A 17610-nucleotide genomic window follows, 5' to 3' on the forward strand; every position below is an offset into this window, starting at 1 on the left:
ACCTATAGGATTAAGTGAAAGCTGCACTAATCGAATGATAACATTACAAAAAAACAAAAGTCTTGCAAAATTGAGCAGTGTGAGATGGTTGCAAGAGGGGAAGGCAGCCTCGGTGCTGCTGGAAACTGAAAAAGGCAACTCGAGAGCTTCTGGTTTATTGGTGGATGCTCACTGAAGCACACCAGTGGGTTCTGAGACCACAAACCAAGAAAAGTACTGCTCGTGTATAGTGTCCAACTTCTCAGAATCAAAGTTTTCGTAAGACCTGGTCCTCTCTGGAATTCTAAAATATTCAAGAGTCTCTTCAAGACCCAAAAACTCTCTCGGGAGTCAGAAGGCAAGAAAAATGTACAAATGTACTAGTAACATTTGGAACAGTTGCTACCTACTTCTAGTAACAGTAAGAATGGTCACCATCATGGGGAGTGTATGGGACAGGAGGACAAGTCAAAACTCAGGCAATGATGAGGACTAGATGAACTTTCAGGGACTGGGGAAGAGTCAGAAAGTCTGGGATTTTGAGGGTTGGGAATGACAAGCCAAGAGGGCCATACAACGCACTGCAAAGAGGTGAATCCAAGCAGTGAAGCTGGACTGTAAAAGCTGCTCAGGGAGCCAGGCGCACCTGGTGTGGTGACCTGCAGCAGCTCTTTTCATCTCATAAGGCAAGAAAACCTGCAGAGGAAGGTGCTCCCGGGCGGGGGTGACTGGCCCATCTGATGCCCCAGAAGGTGGAGGGGATTTGGGGTGAAAGTGTAAAGGCTGTGCAATCAGACAGGGCTCAGGAGAATAAAGCCAAGAAGAAACAGACCAGAGAAGGAAGAGAGATCGATCAGCTGAAGAACACAGGGAAGGTAATCAACGGTTCTGTAGGAATGAGGGAGTGACAGGTGGCAAGTCAGGTTAGAGGGAAAAAGGAGGAGCAGGCCTCCACCTTTGGATAGTCTACTTTGGAAGCCCATGAAGCAATTTACTCACGCTTTATAAACTCTGTTCCCTCAACTGTTAAGACACTCACGAGAACAGGCCATCATTCGAAGCTCCAGACCACACACCAGAGATACGCAATCCAACATCTTTATTGCCAGATGCAAATGGTACAACCATATTCCGGGACTCTTGATATTAAGGATATTTCATCACTTCCCAGAATAACTGTCTGGTTGGGGACATCACTGAGGTCTGAAGGTCTTTGCACATTCTTCATCTCACACACACTCTCCCCACCCAGTGTTCTTTCTCAAACCTTCTTCCTCTCTAGTAACCACTCGTATCTCTGTCCTCTTCCTGGATTCATCTGTCTCACTCAGCTGCCTGCCCTTTTGCACCGGCCTTGTAACATCCAGTGACTTACTTGCCAAAGCCTGACGCAAGGTCAAGTCTGGGTCCCAGGCCCCCAAAAGCAGAAACTCCATATGACTTCTCTTTATGCTTTCAGTGCCCTGCACATAGGAATTACTAGACAAATGTCTATGGAAAGAAGAGAAATAACTTGAGCCATTGAGACTAAGACACACACACACACACACACACACACACACACACACACACACTCTCACATCCATTTTGCGATATGTCATATCCTCCATGTAGAAAATTAACAACGCATCCAAACCAGCACTTCCCACCTCCCAAACACTTGCAGTGACCCTGTACGCTAACTCAAATCTCCCTTCCAATCCCCCTGCTTTGTAAGGGCAGGTAGGAGGTAAAATCCATGCTGTGCAGACTAAAACAAATGCAAGATCAAGGACTGAGTTTCATTGACCTTTGACTCCCCAGCATCAACTATAAAACCTAATATTTAGTAGACAAATTGATGATTTAATTAATCAATCAAATCCTATGTATACATTCCCATGAAAACAGAACCAAACTGAAAACAGAAGAGGCTTAAAATTACCAAAAGGCAAATACGTCCACAAACTAGATAATCAGACTCTAAAACCAGTGAAAACTGATTTCATTATTTCAGATGTTTCCATTTTGAATACAGGAAATTTCAGTGCCAAATAATACAATGTCATTTTACATTTGCAGGGGAGGCCTTGCTTTTTCCAAGCCTTTTCCCAGGCATTTGCTCATGCGATCCACATCTGTCCACTGAGCTTAGTAGCAGGAATGGGGAACCTCACTGAATTTGGAATCAGGGCAATTAGACTCAAGTCCTGTCTTCACCACCTCCTGTCTGTGTGACCTTGAGAAAAGTCCTTTAGCCAGTGCACATCTCAATTTCCTTCTCTGTAGAGCTGTGATAAGATCTTGCTCTTCCTGCCTCTTAGACTTATGAGGATCAAGGAGGCGGGGGAGGAGGAAGGAAATAAAATCTTGTGGAATACCTTCTATGCCCAGCCATTTTACCTATATTATTTAATTCTCACCACAATCCTGCAAAGTAAGTTTTACTATTTCTTGCCTATGATATGAGGCTATGATATAAGACTCAACAAGTAAAACAACTTTCCCAAGGTCATAGAGTTGTTCAGCGCCAGAGCTCAGATTCAAACATTTCTGCCTTGTCCCAAAGCTTTCTGCATGAAACCACAATGCCTCTTAAGTGAGATTTAAATGTGTGTAAAAAAATTTTAGCTGCTCTTTAGCATATTATTGTATATGTATTTGCTGTTATCCCTGTAAGGATGGAAGGCAGAGACAAAGAGAAGCAGGTTATTTGCTAAGATCACATGTTAGAGACAGAGATGGGACTAGAACCCAGGTCTCCTGACGTCTCTCCATTAAACCACGCTGGCCCACACTCCCAGGAAAAGGCTCCTGACACTCACCGGCACAGAGGCATCATGCATGTTTACTCAGGCCAGCTGTTACAGATCTATTTTAAGACAAGCGCTTTGAAAATCATGGAAGGTGGGTATCAAGTGTTTCATTAAATATTCCATATTAATTGACCCGTTAGAGAACTCCCATGTGAGGAGCATATGCTGCTGGCTTCCTGTTAAGCAAGCAACTCAAAAGCTGACTACAGCTCTTGCGACACGTATTTTGAAAGTGCATTCAGAGAGCAGCACACAATATAATTCTAAAACACTTTTCCATGAAAATGAAAAATAGCTATTTCTTTGCTGTTCATGGTTCTGCCTACTAAGTGGGGAAAGGCAGAACTTAAACTTGTGACTGGCCTTAAACACCATGCAGGGTCTCTGTTAATAGGCGGGGGAAAGTGGGATATAAGAATACAGCAGGATCTCAAATGCTGTCATTTTATTATAATGTTGATGAGACACCATAGGAACTCCATTTATTTAGGTCAATTAGCCCATGGCAAAATCAGTTTCATTATACGTTGTTTTGCTTCAAGTTACAGAAACTACCAATGACGTTAAGTGAGAATTTACTGTATTCTAAACAACTGATGGGTGTCTGTGAATTTACAAGAATGGTGATAATACAGGGGGAAAAACCAACTGCAATTTGAAAGCATGCCATTTAAAACAGCAGCGTTCCTGCAGCCCAGGGAAATGCAGGCACACGGACCCAGCTTGCCTGACTCAGCTCAGAGCAGAGCAGTAGACCATGTGCTCAGGACCAGCTGTCACGGGGTATAGTATTAAACGGCAAAAAAGGACCTGCTACACTCATTTTGTCCTTCCCTCTCATCGACTTTCCTCAGTTTTTCTGATTTTATTTCCTTTCCTCTATCGTGTACCTGTCAAAGGTCTACCTCCCATTTTACACTGAATAGTATGATGTATATAAAATCATCTAGTGGATACATTCAATATCCTGAACCAAAATTATCACTCAATATCCAACTAGTATGGAGGAGTTACTATCAGTACTCACAGAACCAATCAGAACAGTCCTCCAGTGGAACAACACAAGAGAGCAACACAGTAAAAAAAGAAACATTCACTGCCGACCACATTCAGATGTGCCAATGGCCTTGCTCATGGGAACGCAGTTCACTGTAAATGTTCTGATTCTAATCTTGGCTCCACCACAAACTACTTGTTAGTACAAGTTACTAAAATCCTCTTCGCCTGCGAGAGTATCTATCACATGGGGATCAATCAATAACAGTGCCCTGGGATGAGATGAGATAATGCATGGAAGGTGTTAACGCGCTGTCTGCTGTGTTTCTGCAGAAGCAATGGTAATAATTCTCAAAAGCAGTTAACAAGAATTCAGCATTTGTTACGTGCCAGTCACAGGCTAACTCATTCGCTGAGTCCTCACAACCCCTCTTGGAGGTAGGTTCTTTTATTACGCCTATTTTTGAGATGAGGAAGCTGATGGACAGACAGGTTCGGTCACTTTCTGAAAGTGACTCTACTCTAGTGGTAAGTGGTGGAGTAATGTTATCTGCTCTGATTAGAAATGCCACTTAATGAACAGATGCATTTGGTTTTTAATGGCATAGTACCTAACACATCTTATTAAAATTTATACAGATATGTTTGAAAAGGTAGTGAACAAAGAATCATCATGTTCAATTCACCATCAATGAATTTAATTTATGCCTATTTATGTAGGGCTATTACGTATGAGTCCCTGTGTCAATGTCTAGAGATGTATGCAAATGACTACACCTCAAGCAGGTCACAGCCTGGAAGGGAGACAGAGGAAAAATACTGCCAAACAGTGCACGGAATGCCACGGCCCAGCTATGTACACTATACAGTGTGGCACAAAGCCCCATGTGATCGGCCGCACCTCGAGAAGGTACAAGGTGTGAACCAAATCTTCAATCAGACAAATGAGAAAAGGCATTTCAAGCAGAGAAATGGGCATATGCAGTGGCACAGAGACATTTAACAGCACAGTTTATTTGAGGAGCCACACAAAGATCAGGAGCACAGGATGGAGGAGAGCTTTGAGAGATGAACCCCTCGCATGCTTACCAAGGAGCCTGCATGTTAACCCGCGGTCCGTAGTGAACCATTCAACAGCTTTAAGGATGTTGACTAACACCTGCCCCAGTAGTTCCAGTAAATCCTACGCGTCCTTAGTCACTCTCCATCACACCCAATGTGTGTGTGTGGCTCTACCTTGGAAATATATCCTGAACCAAATGAGGGGGTTAACAGCATATGTGCATGCACATAGAAAGATCCAGGAGAGAACTGATGATGCTGGAAAGGACAGAAAGAGGAACTGGACTTTGCAAGGAGTACTGATAATTCTCCCATAGAACAGAGAGAAGGGATCATCTATGAGCACAGATGCAGGAAGGTGGGAGCCTGAGGAAGTTCTCCTCTGACTGTGTGTGTTTTCTCATGGACAGGAAGAATGAAGGCGAAGGAGATTCAAGAAGAAAAGGTACCAACCAGTCATCTAGGAAAGTCAAAAAGTGAATGGTCTAGGGCAGTTCTCAAACTTTTTGGTCTCAGGACTCCATCACACTCTTAAACAATAACGTCTGAGAACCCTCAGCAGCTTTTGCTTAGGGGGGTTTTATCTATCAACGTTTAACACAGAATACTAAACTGAGACATCTTTAATAAATACACCAGCACATAATCCATTGTCAATCACAGCAATGACACCAGCAGCATTGTGCAGGCTTTGGAAACCTCCTCTATACACCTGTGAGCAAGTGAGAGTGAGAAAACACAAACAAGGTTTTACTATTATAAAAAGGGCTTTTGACTTTATGGAACTTTTAAAAGCACCTTGGGCACCGTCCGGAGTCCCCAGACCATACCTGGACCACGTCTGATCTAGAGAAACGTACTAATTCAGCGGCTGGGTCACCTAAGGTGCCCACGTGAGGTTAGGGAACATGAATTTGAAGGGAGAAGAGTCAGCATGATATGGGTTTTCTTCCATCAGGTTCAGCAGCCGGGCTGCAGGCAAGGGTAAGGCGAGAGCTGGATTTATCCAGGTCTGGAGTTAACCCAAGTGAGTGAGTTCCATGAACCAAGAGAAGCTGGAAGCAATTATCACGGCTGTGGCATTCAAGCTGAGTAGGAAGGGAATGAAGCCATAACGGCCATGCAGAGGCAGCAGGACCCAGAGTTCAAGACTGTTGGATTCGAGTATTAGTAGAATAAACCAGAAGGAAAGTAGGAAGAGATTAGGATGCTTGAAACTGAGAGGGTGGAGGATCACTATTAATAACTTCAAACCCCACGTCCAAACTGAATATGCTCCCTTTCCCTCTGAAATTTGCAGCCCACTATTATTTGCCAGTCACCCAAGCCGGAAGCTCATCCTAGACCTTTTCACTGTTTGCATCTAAGAGGTCCCAAAGTCTTATCCATTCCAACTCTTCATTATCTCTCTAATCTTTTTTGTTCCTCACTATCCCTGCACCCCTGCCCGTTCTCTGGCTTTGCATTCACTGGCCTCACCCTCCCCTGACTGACCCTGAGCAGTAGTCATGCTCATGCCCAGTTCTGCCCCATCCAATGCATCCTCCACTCTGCTGTGGGTACCGTTTCTACAGTGAGGTCTGATCACGCGATGCTTATCCCACCACCCATGGAGTGACTGTAACAGCATAAGTGGAGGCATAAAACAGGCAGAGCAAGGCTGTCAGTAAGAACGGGGCTCGATCGAGGTATGAAAAGTAGTAACACCGCGGTGTCATGAGATGATACAGGGACGCGACTGTAGAAGAGAATGAAAGAGAAAAATACAAAAATGTTAAGGAATGTTTAGATAAAGAGAAGCAGGCGAAGGAAACTGAGAAGGAATCATAATTGGCATAAGAGAACGAGGGCTGTGTAGGGTGGTGAAAGTCAAGGGAGAGTTTCAGGAGGAAAGGAAAAGGCAGTGTCCACCGCTACAGAGAGTTCAAGAAAAATCATTTTTAAAAGGGTCCGTTGTATTTGAAAATTACGAAATCAGTGATCTATACTGAATCACTCATTTGCGGTACAAACATGATATAATTTTCACCATCTTAAAAACAAATAAAGACACTTTCTCATTTTCCTTGTCCGGGCAGCCATATGGTACGTCAGTATTTCCATCCTTTATCCCAGGCTCTGGTTCCTGGAGAACCCCGGGTAAGCCATCAAGTATGCAGACAGAACAAGTGCTTAAGATGCCTGAAGATGCCTTAACTATTTTACGTGAAAAGATCTTGATTGGTGTCAAGTGTAAAATTATGCTGACAGGTTATTCAAGAGAATAATCGAACAAATGGCAAAGAGGTTACTGACTTCTGAGAAGAAAGACTAAATAATGGCTTTATTCTGAACTGACTGAAAATGGAACCGGGCACACCACTCTTTTTGGACAATAACAGTCCCTTTTCCTCCCTTCAGTATAACCCAACAATCATTATTACATAGCACCACCTTGTTTGGGGGGGCACAGAGTACAGTCATGTATTTGGAGTGTATACCTTAATGTTAAAACTAATATAATCACAGTTTTTAAAACTACGTACAGTTATATACAGCAGAAATAAAGTTCTTTTTATTTAACTGTTTTAAAAAAGTAGTAACAACCTCAAAACCCAACTCTAGCGTGGAAGGAAATCTTAGGGACAACAGTGGTATATACTTTTAGAAATGCTAAATTACCAATATTTGGTGCTCAGAGTAAAATATTGTGTGAAAAAATAAGGAAATCAAAAGAAACAATAGGATTCAGAAGAGTGGTAATCTGAGTGAAGTTTTAGGAAGACATTAAATGTATTTCACTTGTGTTTTTTAATATACATGCATACTTATTTTTTTCTACACATACACATATATACAAGAGTGCCATATGATAAAATTTGTCTCAATCTAAAAGAGTTCTTTTAATAGGTAGAAAATAAAAATTCTATGTGATAAGAAAAAGAATCCTCTCTTGATCCCTTTTCTCCTACTAGCCACTATCCCATTTTTCTGCTTTGTTTACAGCAAAATTACTCCCAAAGAGATGTCTACACTCGCTGTCTCAATACATTTCTCCTCTCTTCTTCTCCAACCAGGTGTTTGCCCATCGTTCACCAAATCTGTTTCTGTCAAAGCCAAAAATTTTATTTCATTTAATAAAATATTCCATCCTCAATCCTTGTGGCATTTGACATGTCTGACCACTCCTTCTAGAAATACTTTATTCACTTGGTTTCCTGGAAGCACACTCTGCTGCTTTCCCTCCTACTTCATGGTCATTCCCTCTCAACATTTTTCCAGGTTCCCATCTCTCTACCCTTGACACATGGGCAGGCCCCATGGCTAACTCTTTTGACCCCTTTTCTCCTTTCCACAGTACTCCCTAGGTGGTACGTATCATCCAATCTCATGAGTTTTTTATGTTAACTGCTTAATTTATTTTGTCTGTTCTTGCTGTGTCCTTATAGGGCCTTTCTTCTGTGAGTGCCCCAGTCTCCTAATTTTAAATACCACCTATAGCCTGATGACTCCAAAATTTACATCTACATTCCCAATTTCTCCAACTGCCTGCTCAGCATCTCCACCTAGATGTCTACTCCAGATCTTCCTGCCCCTTTCCCCACACATGCCCCCAAAGCTCTTCTTCCTTCAGGCTTCCCCATCTCCGTAAATGGCAGCTCCATCATTCCAATTCCTCAGGCCGATACTTCCGGAGTCATTGCTGCCTCCTCGCTTCTTCTCATATCCCTCATCTGATATCAGCAATAAACTCCTACTGGCTCCACCTTCAAAATCTATCCAGAGTTGGACTATTTCTCACCTTCTGCCCTGCTATCACTCCGGTCAGAGCCGCCAACATCTCTTGCCCGAATGACCGCGCTAGCCCAACTGCTCCCATCCTTGCTGCTCTATAGTCTAGTCTCAACATGGCAGCCAGACTGACCTTGTTGAAAGGTAAGTCAGGTCATGTGACTTTGACTTTCACTCTGAGTGAAAGTCAAAGTCCTCACAATGTCCCATAAGTTCTAAAACTCTGGCTCCCATTTTCTCTCTGACCTCATCCCTACCACTCTTTCCCGTACTCTCTCTCCTCCAGCCACACTGGCCTGCTTGCTACTATACCTGCAATTTGATTACCTCAGGACCTCTGCATGTGGTATGCCCTCTGCCAAAAATATGCTTCTTTCAAACATGCACATTCCTGTATTTCCTCACTCTCTTCAGGTCTCTGCTCAATTGTCACCTCCTCAGAGAAGTCTATCTTGACTACCTTCTATAAAAAGCAAATCACATTTCACTCTAGTCCTTTACCCGGCTTCAAATCTCTTCATAGCACGTCATATTATATAGCCATTTATTTCTTTATGGTCCATCTCCCCCACTAAAATCTAAGTCCTTTTAGGGCAGGGACTTTGTTGACTTTGTTTACTGCTCCAAGCCAGTGTCTAAAACAGTGGATGGCACATAGTAGGAACAAATACTTGTTGAAGGAACCCTTAAAGCCTGAATAATTCATTTTAAGACAATTCAAAGTTTACCTCCTACATATACAGTATATATATACCTCCTATATACATACACACATACACATACACACATACACACACACACACACACAGCAGCAGTCAGTAAATTCATCAAATGTATCACTCCCATCCTAAGACATAGAATAAAGCAAAATTTAAAACTACAAAATAGTAATATTAAGTTAATATCATTAATAATAGATCTATGGTTGGTTATAGGCATTCATGAAGACCTTAACCACAAAAAATGCCTTCAAGCTCATAATACATACCCTTCCACAATGCACCACCTGGTACAACTCTCGCAGGTAGGCTCTTCCGGAATCATTTATAGCTAGAACACTGTTTTGGATGAAAAATAAATCTAATATACAGAGACCAAATTTCTTGGATTTTCATGGATCTTCTAGATTTTACTTGACTTTATTCTTTATAACAAAAGGAACAAGTCAAATGTGTAACTAAATGTTGATTAGCATTTACTCTTTAATTCATTATAAACAAAACTGAAATCAGCGTTTTAACAAGAGTAGTTATTTTTGAACTGAAGATCATCCTCTTACCAACATAGCAAGACTGGAAAAAAAAAAAAAAAAAGCTGATGTCTGGAGTCCTTCTTGGCTCCGGTCTCCTTCTCATTCCCCTGATCTGATTTCAGATTATGGAATCCCATTTATGACTCTATTTTGAAGAATAACTTATTGAGACCCCAAGATTCAAACCTATAATTGAGTAATTATTTGCAGTGTTTTCCTTTTCTTTTTTAATGCAAACCAGTCAGAAGCCTAACAGAAAGAGAATGGAAGAAATCCCACTCAACGGTGATAAACACCCATTTAGAAAGGCGACTCATTTCATAGTCTCTTTCAGGAGAATTAAAAACAAGCAATAAGCAATATAAACTAAAATTTCCAACATCGGTTCATAACAGTCTCAAATACCACAAGACCCTCAAATGAGAGCTTATACTTATTTTCTGGCTTAGAAGATCATGTGCCACAAGGAATCAGTCTATTTCAAATTAATATCTTCAGTAGAACCTAAATCAGGTGGACAGAATGACTCCTAGACACAGCAAAAGCCACAAGTACTAGTAATGACATCTCTAAAATCAGAAAAGTCTGCTGGGCTGCATGTCAGGGTTATTGGGTTATTCCCTGGACTGTATGAAAAGAGCTGATGTGGTAAGAGCTTTATCACCAGAAGCAGCTAGAACCTTTACCAAGAAAGGTACATGAGTAGTTAAGACAGAAATATTTAGAGATATCAGCCCAAAGGAATTTGTAGGCCTTGCAATTGTTTTAAATTTTTTTATTGTAACCTATTACTCTTAATATAATAGAAAAAATTGCTTTAAGTAATTTTGCTGTTAAGTGCATAGTATGTCCTGGGCCCTGTAGGCATGTTAAATACAGAGGGTGCTAAAATAAATGTATACACATTTAAGAAATGAAAAAAACTATTGAAATTGTAATATTCAATATGTACTGATAACAAAAGATGAATACAAGTCATGTGTGTACATTTTTTTGGCACCCCCAGTATATCAATTTCTTTAATGAAGCAATTTAATAAGTCTTATTTAGGGATTTAATGACAAACTCACCTGTCCAGCACTCAGCTGTTCAGCTACCTTATTTCTCTGCAATGTGGCCAAGAATCAAGAAGAAAGCAAAAACAAACATCACCCTACTCAGATGCCAGGCTTCCAGGGTTCACTTTTGGGAGAAGCCCTCACTCACAAGACATTACAGGGGAAACTGCACTGCATTTGGAACCAGAAAGCTCAGGGTTGGGCCGACTTAAGAACTCAAAAGCACAACAGCCCCAGGAAGGTCATCCAGCTGTTTACCTCATTATAACCTGGTGGCTTATCTGACAGCACAGTAATCATTCCTTTAGGGCAAGGTCCTGCTGTGTGCCTTGGGGTACCCCCAGGTGCCCCCAGTAGGGAATAGAGTTCTTAGAGCACTGTAAGTGCTCAATTCTCATTAATGACGCTTCTAATGGTGATCCTTAGTCATTAAAAAGATGAATAGATGCTACAAAGAGAACAAAACCATTTGAAAACATATTTGTTAACATTCAAATAAAGGCTAGAAGGTTTAAAAAGACAGATCCTCAAGCTGTCCAGAAAACTTGATTATTGAGAACAACTTATTGAACAACCCCTGAGGGCACCAGGAAACTGAAGTTTCAGGAAATGTGTACACAGGACTGTACTTGTGGCCACGGCATCCTGACCCACGCTGCCTCCTGAGGCCACAGCCAGGTGGAAAATGGGGGTCTGTGGGCTGGATAACCACCTGCAGCTCCCTACAGAACTTTGTTCAGAACAGCAGCTCCCAGCTTAATGGAAATGTCTGCTAAACCCGGTCACAGGATATCCAGATTGGGACAACTCAGAAGGGGTCCACAGAGTTAGCAATCACCACCCAGCATTATGGGAGAGTGGGAAGCAATTTATCTCATTTCTAAATGCACATGGCTCTCGCCACTTGTGACCAGCTTGTCCTTTCTTGGGGACTGCTAACCAGCCGGTGGAAAGCAGACAGGCAAACGGGAAGGAACAGAATTTGAAATGCAGAGGGACCCTGATAAAAACTGACACCAAGCGATGAATGTGCTTTAACTTTAAATACAAATTAGCAAATGATGTAAGGTCAGTTCGTTATAAAAGGCACCTCTCTAGTTGGTAAGTCGCTGAGGCTCCATACCATTCAGGATTAGTGTTCACATGTGTCATGGAGGGGACTCTTTCTCCTCCCTTTTAAGTTGAAAGTGGTTTTTTACATTGTGAAAGAGAAAATAGATGTCCTGAATCGTGTTTAACACATTTTTGTATGGAAACTTTCTGACAGGACCCAGAAACTACCATTCCACTGAGCTGTGACTTTTGAGTTGACTCTAGAATGCACACAGCCTTCCAGAGTTGCTTTTTTTTTTTTTTTAACCCCTAAAGAGGCACCTCCAGGCAAGGCGCCAACCCAGAAGCCAAGCGTGCAACACACCCACCAGAGCAAGCACTGAATGAAGGAAAGCAGAATCTCGACTGAAACTTCTCGTTTCCTGTCGCTGCTGAGAGACGTGGGACTCGCTCCTTCTCACATGGTTCAAGAAAGGCTGTAAACACAACCACCTAGCTTGCCAGCTGGCCACACGCTCAGGGGGGCTTTCAGGGCAGCCAGCGGCGGTGTGCTCCCTTTTCCTCCCTTTGACCAGGGTCATTCCTGTACAGATAACGGTACTAGAACGCCCTCCACTTCCTAGAGTCCTCATCGATGTCATGGTTCCTCTTTCAAGAAAACATGGGGACGAACGCAAAGCAAAAGAACAGACGAAAGGCAAAAATTAGCCCCCATGATGTCCGTTTCATTCCTCTCCATCGTTATTATAAAAGAGCTGGATCCAATTCCTTTTGTTGTCCTACACACACACACACACACACACACACACACACACACACCTACCTAGATGAAAGGCACCCTAGGACAGCTTATTTTTTCCCGCCTCAGAGAAAGCCTTTCCGAAATCCTCCTACCATCTCCGGACGCTTTAGCATTCAGCTAGAGAGCGAAAGCATTCCCAGCCAAGGTACGAAACGCTGAAGTGGTCCCCAAAGCAGAAGGCTGGGAGGCAGAGCAAGCTGGGCGCACACACCTAGATGTTTGCATTTACACAAAGAAATTAGCCGGGTGATTAATGGGAGATGCCGGCTGGAGGCGGAGGCGCCCGCGCCGGCCTCCTTACCTGGGACATCTGCGGCCTCAGGTTGATCTCCTTCAGGTTGATGGAGCGCGCCCGCAGGTTGTTGAGCAGCTGGCAGAGCAGGACTCCATCGCGGAGGGTCTGCGCCAGGTCGAACACCTGCGCCGAGTCCCAGGTCACCCGGTGGTTGGCGGGTAGCACCTTGCAGTGGATGAGCCACTGCGCGCACTGCTTCCACGGCTCCATGCCCGACGGCCGAGCCTGGCGGCAGGCAGCGAGTGTGCCCCTGCCGCCGCCGCCGCCGCCGCGGCCCGCCCCTTCCCTGCGAGGGTGCGAGAGAGCAGGCGCCGCGGGGGGCGGGTCCGGGGTCCCGCGCGGGGCTCGGCTAGGATCCCGGCCCGGGTCGGCCGCCGCCCGCCGCCGCTACAGCGAGTCCCGCGCGCTCTCGGTGCGCCCCGGCCGGCTCGGCGGCGGCGGCGGCGCACAGGCTTCCGACTCTGGAGCCCGGCACCGGCGACTGAGCATGCCCAGCGCGCAGCCCGTCTCGCCGCCGTCTGCGAGTCCCCAGGGGCGCGGGTGGGAGAGCGCGCCGCCCTGGCCAGGGGTCGGCGGCCGGGGCTGGGGAGGCTCAGGGGGTCCCCGCCTCTGCCCACCACCGGCCCTCAGGGTTTCTGGGCTCACACAGCCCCAGGTGTCCGGGATTGTCTCTCGGGACGCCTTCCCGGTTTGGGGACGATGTGCCTGAACACTGACACAGTGGGGTTCCTACTAGGACCCCCTAAACGGCAAGTGCAGCGTTTTAATAGTTGTGAGAGGAGCGAAGGAATAATTGGGGCACCCGGACTCCCCAGACAATGAAAACGGGGCACAGAGCATCTGGAGAACTCAGTACTGAAAGTTTGAGAGATCGGTAGCCCTGGCCCCTCCCCGTTCTGTCCCCTCAATTTTCTTCCTGCAGATAATCACGCTTCCTCCAAGTTAGTTGCGCGTAAGGATGTTTTGGCACCGTGCAAGTGTGTGTGTGTGTGTGTGTGAGTGTGTGTGGTGATGCCTGCGGAAACCCGGCCCCAGCCCCCGAGCCTCTGTGGACGCGAGGTGTTTTCACTCAGAGAGGTGGTTTCCCTCTCCCGGCTCAGTCTCAGAACTGTTCATGGTCACAGTTCTGGCCCTTTTGCTGACCACGCAAAACCTGCCAGAGAGAAATAGGCCTGCGACAAGCCCCCGGAGCCCCGCGGAGCCCAGCGGACAGACTGCGCATGCGTCGGTGAGCGGGGACCGGGTTTGAGAGCAGCTCGCATCAGTCCGCAGCTGCACCGGTCAGGCTCAGCATTGGGACCCTTAGTGAAAGTGGGAGCAAGCCCCCAGAACTCTTTCGCTGGCTGAAATAGTGCATTTGCATTTCTTAAAATCTTTTGGGGGCTCCCAACTCAACCCTTTGTACTTCCACTGCCCCCTCAAAATCAAAATATAGTGTTTAAATTATTTATGGCAAGCTATTACCCCCCCCTAAACTCTTCGCTGTTCTATGTAAAGGTGGTCCTCCGTCTCTTAAATTTCAATTTGTGGTCTTTTAAAATTGTAAAATAAAAGTAAAATATGAAACCCTGTTAGTGGGTGTGTGTTTTTTATTACATTTCTGCAGCAGAAATTTTCTATTACAAACCATATTAATTTATAAGCAGGTCAAATATTTTTTAAAGTATGTCTGATCTGTTAAGGACAGCGAACTGGGTCCTTTTCCACTAGCCTGTGACAAGAGTAGCACACTGTGTACACTGCATGTTAAACAGTAGGTCAGCCTGAGGATTTCCTTTCCTCACACCATCCTTCCCCAGTAATTTCCTCTTGTGTTCAATCCAGATTGCATCAATGACACAATGTTTTCTAAAATATAACTTTGGCAAACAAGTCATACTAAACTTTACATGCCATCTTTAGAAACAAAATCCAACACATCGGAATCACCATGTAATACAAGGCCTTGCACAAAGAGGAATTAAATTGGAAAAGGAGTTTTATTTAAAAGGAAGAAACTGTGAATTAAAAATATAAATTCTGCTTCAGGTTGCATGGGATGTCTTTGATGGCCGTAGGACATTTCCAAAACCCAGATAATATACATTAGACCAGGAAGCAGACCTGGGTTTACAGTCTGAGCGCTGCCAATTTCTAGCAACACGACCTTGGGAAAAGCATCTAACTCCATTAACCTTCAGTTTCCACATATGTAAAACAGGAAAAATAGTGTTTACCTCCTAGTGTTGTCGGCAGGATCAAGAGATACGATGTGTTGCTATTCAAAATGCAGTCTGTGGACCAGCAGCATCGCCTGGAAGCTTGTTAGGAATGTCAACTCGTGAGCGCTACGCAAGACCAGATGAATCAGAACCTGCCTTTTAACAAGATCCCCAGGTGACATATATTTACATTAACGTCTGAGAAGCACTGATATAATACATAAAACATGTGGTGCCTAACACTTCATAAGAGCTCAGTAAACATTAACCAATGGGTTTTAGTTCATAAAAAGGCAGCAATGACCAAATAAATTTTAACTTTTTACAATTTGTATATATTAGAATACATATATAATATGACTTCAAAACATAATACTATTAAAATACAGTAAACCAGAGAGTAGAGAGAAAGACAAGAGAAAAATATTATATGGAAGGCCTAGAAGAGAAGGAGGCTAGAGGAAGTGCAGGATTCTTCAAAATAAATGAGGAGCTAAGTGGCAAAAAGTGAGTCATGTGTAACACATTACAGTGTCAGAAACTGGCATGGTAACCAAAATGGCAATGGGCTGTTTTGAGCTGCCCGCCACAGTCTTTTCCTTTAAAACAGATAGGGACTAAATTCTGTCAATGGCAACTCCTTGCTATCCTGGGCCCAGTGTTCCAATAAAGGCCTTCCTTGCATTTGTGACATGGGACTCAGGACACAGTGGTCCCACTTCCCTGGGGGCCTGCATTAGCACCTGAGGCACATCCACACTCTATCATTTATTGGGCACTTTACATATACTATATGCAAGTTAGAGGATTCCCCCACCCCCAATAGATGAAGAAACAAGGTCAAAGTCATTAACCACCCTGCTCCTGGTTATGAAGTTCAGTGAGAGGGTGATTTTGATTGGCCTTCACATCTGTGCTGTTTCTCTTCAAAATTACTCCCCAAACTCGCTAATTACCCTAGCGAGTTAACATACTGGCTTAAATGTCTTTCTCTGCTAGATTGAAACAACTTGAAGGCAGAGGTGGTAACTTATCCATCTTCAAATTCCCAGAACCAACCTTGGTGCTTGGTGTGCAGTAAGCACTCAGTAAATATTAGTTGAGTATGTGGGTAAATGAATGAACAACTGAGTTATGTTGCCCCCTTTTGCTCTCTGCTCTATTTGGTAGTATGTGATCAGGAAACATTCACCCATGTCACGAGAACCAGGTATCAGGGTCCCAGGAAGGGAAGGTCCACTCCTTCCTGTGTGTCTTGTTAACCTCTCTGGGCCCTCCAGCATAGCAGGCCGCCCTCTGCTTCTCCCTTGCATCACTCTGTGGTTTGAATCTCTGCCCCAACCCTACACAGTATGAAAATGGGAAAGGGGGTGGGTGGCATCCTGAGCTTCAGGAAAGACAAACAGTAGATGATAGATATCACATACTCGGTCTCTTTCCATGTTCAAAATTACGCCATAATCAGAAAAGTAAGGATTAGAGGATTCACTAGGGTATGCATCAGTTCCAATGCATCAAAAGACTGAAGTAAAGGAGGTGAGAACCAAGTCAATTCATAGCTTGCTATAGTCTGTGTTGTTGTTCAATCCTTACCAATTGTTTTCTTCTGAGTCTTTCAATTCTTAAGTTTACAAATGCACTAAGATCTATCTAACACCAAGAAATTCTGAAACTGAAACTTATTTCTTACTCCTTATTTATTTCTTATTTTATGTCACAAAAGAAGTAAATCATTGATGGTATATAGCAAAGATAAATCAATTTATGAAAATATTTTAAATTCAAAAACATAAATATTGTAGACTACAAACAATTCTAGGCTCTCTGTCTGTTAGGTTAATTTTCTTCAATGACAATCAAATGTAGTTTGGTTTCACATAAACATTAGGGATGCAGTAATCTGATTCTGTTTTAAAACTAAATACCAGAAAATCATTGTAAAGATAGGTTGGGGGTAGGGTGGGATTCCTATCACAATCATTCTTTTAATAAATGTGCCCAAATCAGTTGGAATTTAAAGATTTTTAGGTACAACTGAGCAGGATGTTTTTATGATCACAGGATTTTCTTTTCAGACCTGTTCAAGTCCTGATAAATATAATAATAATGACAATAATGACCCTTATTCAACATTTCACTTAGCATCTAACAAAAGAAATTTACTTAAGATAATTTATGTAAATTATCTTAAGAAGCAGGTTAAAAAGGGGCATAAGAACATGACTCTAAGTCTATGTGTTACAAGAGATGTACTAATAAAGGGCTAATTAGCTGATGACCAAATAAATGTAAATACAAGTGTTTTTCCTCTCTCCACTGTGGATATGTACACACACACACACACAC

The 17610-nt window shown here is 43.5% G+C and overlaps 1 protein-coding gene across 2 annotated transcripts in view; it reads right to left on the reverse strand.

The window, feature by feature from the left end:
• Positions 1-13425, reverse strand: part of VAV3 (vav guanine nucleotide exchange factor 3) — a 329840-nt gene extending 316415 nt beyond the window's left edge. Inside the window, exon 1 of one of the 2 annotated variants that reach the window (XM_019746514.2) lies at positions 13070-13419. In XM_019746514.2, the coding sequence (XP_019602073.2) occupies positions 13070-13273 (204 nt within the window). In that variant the 5' untranslated portion in view covers positions 13274-13419. Of the gene's footprint in view, positions 1-13069 lie in introns of both variants that reach the window. The other variant, XM_019746513.2, reaches the window with a different exon arrangement.
• Between the last annotated feature and the right edge of the window lie 4185 nt (positions 13426-17610).

Source organism: Rhinolophus sinicus, linkage group LG14 (assembly GCF_036562045.2).
Source record: "Rhinolophus sinicus isolate RSC01 linkage group LG14, ASM3656204v1, whole genome shotgun sequence".
Taxonomy (NCBI): domain Eukaryota; kingdom Metazoa; phylum Chordata; class Mammalia; order Chiroptera; family Rhinolophidae; genus Rhinolophus; species Rhinolophus sinicus.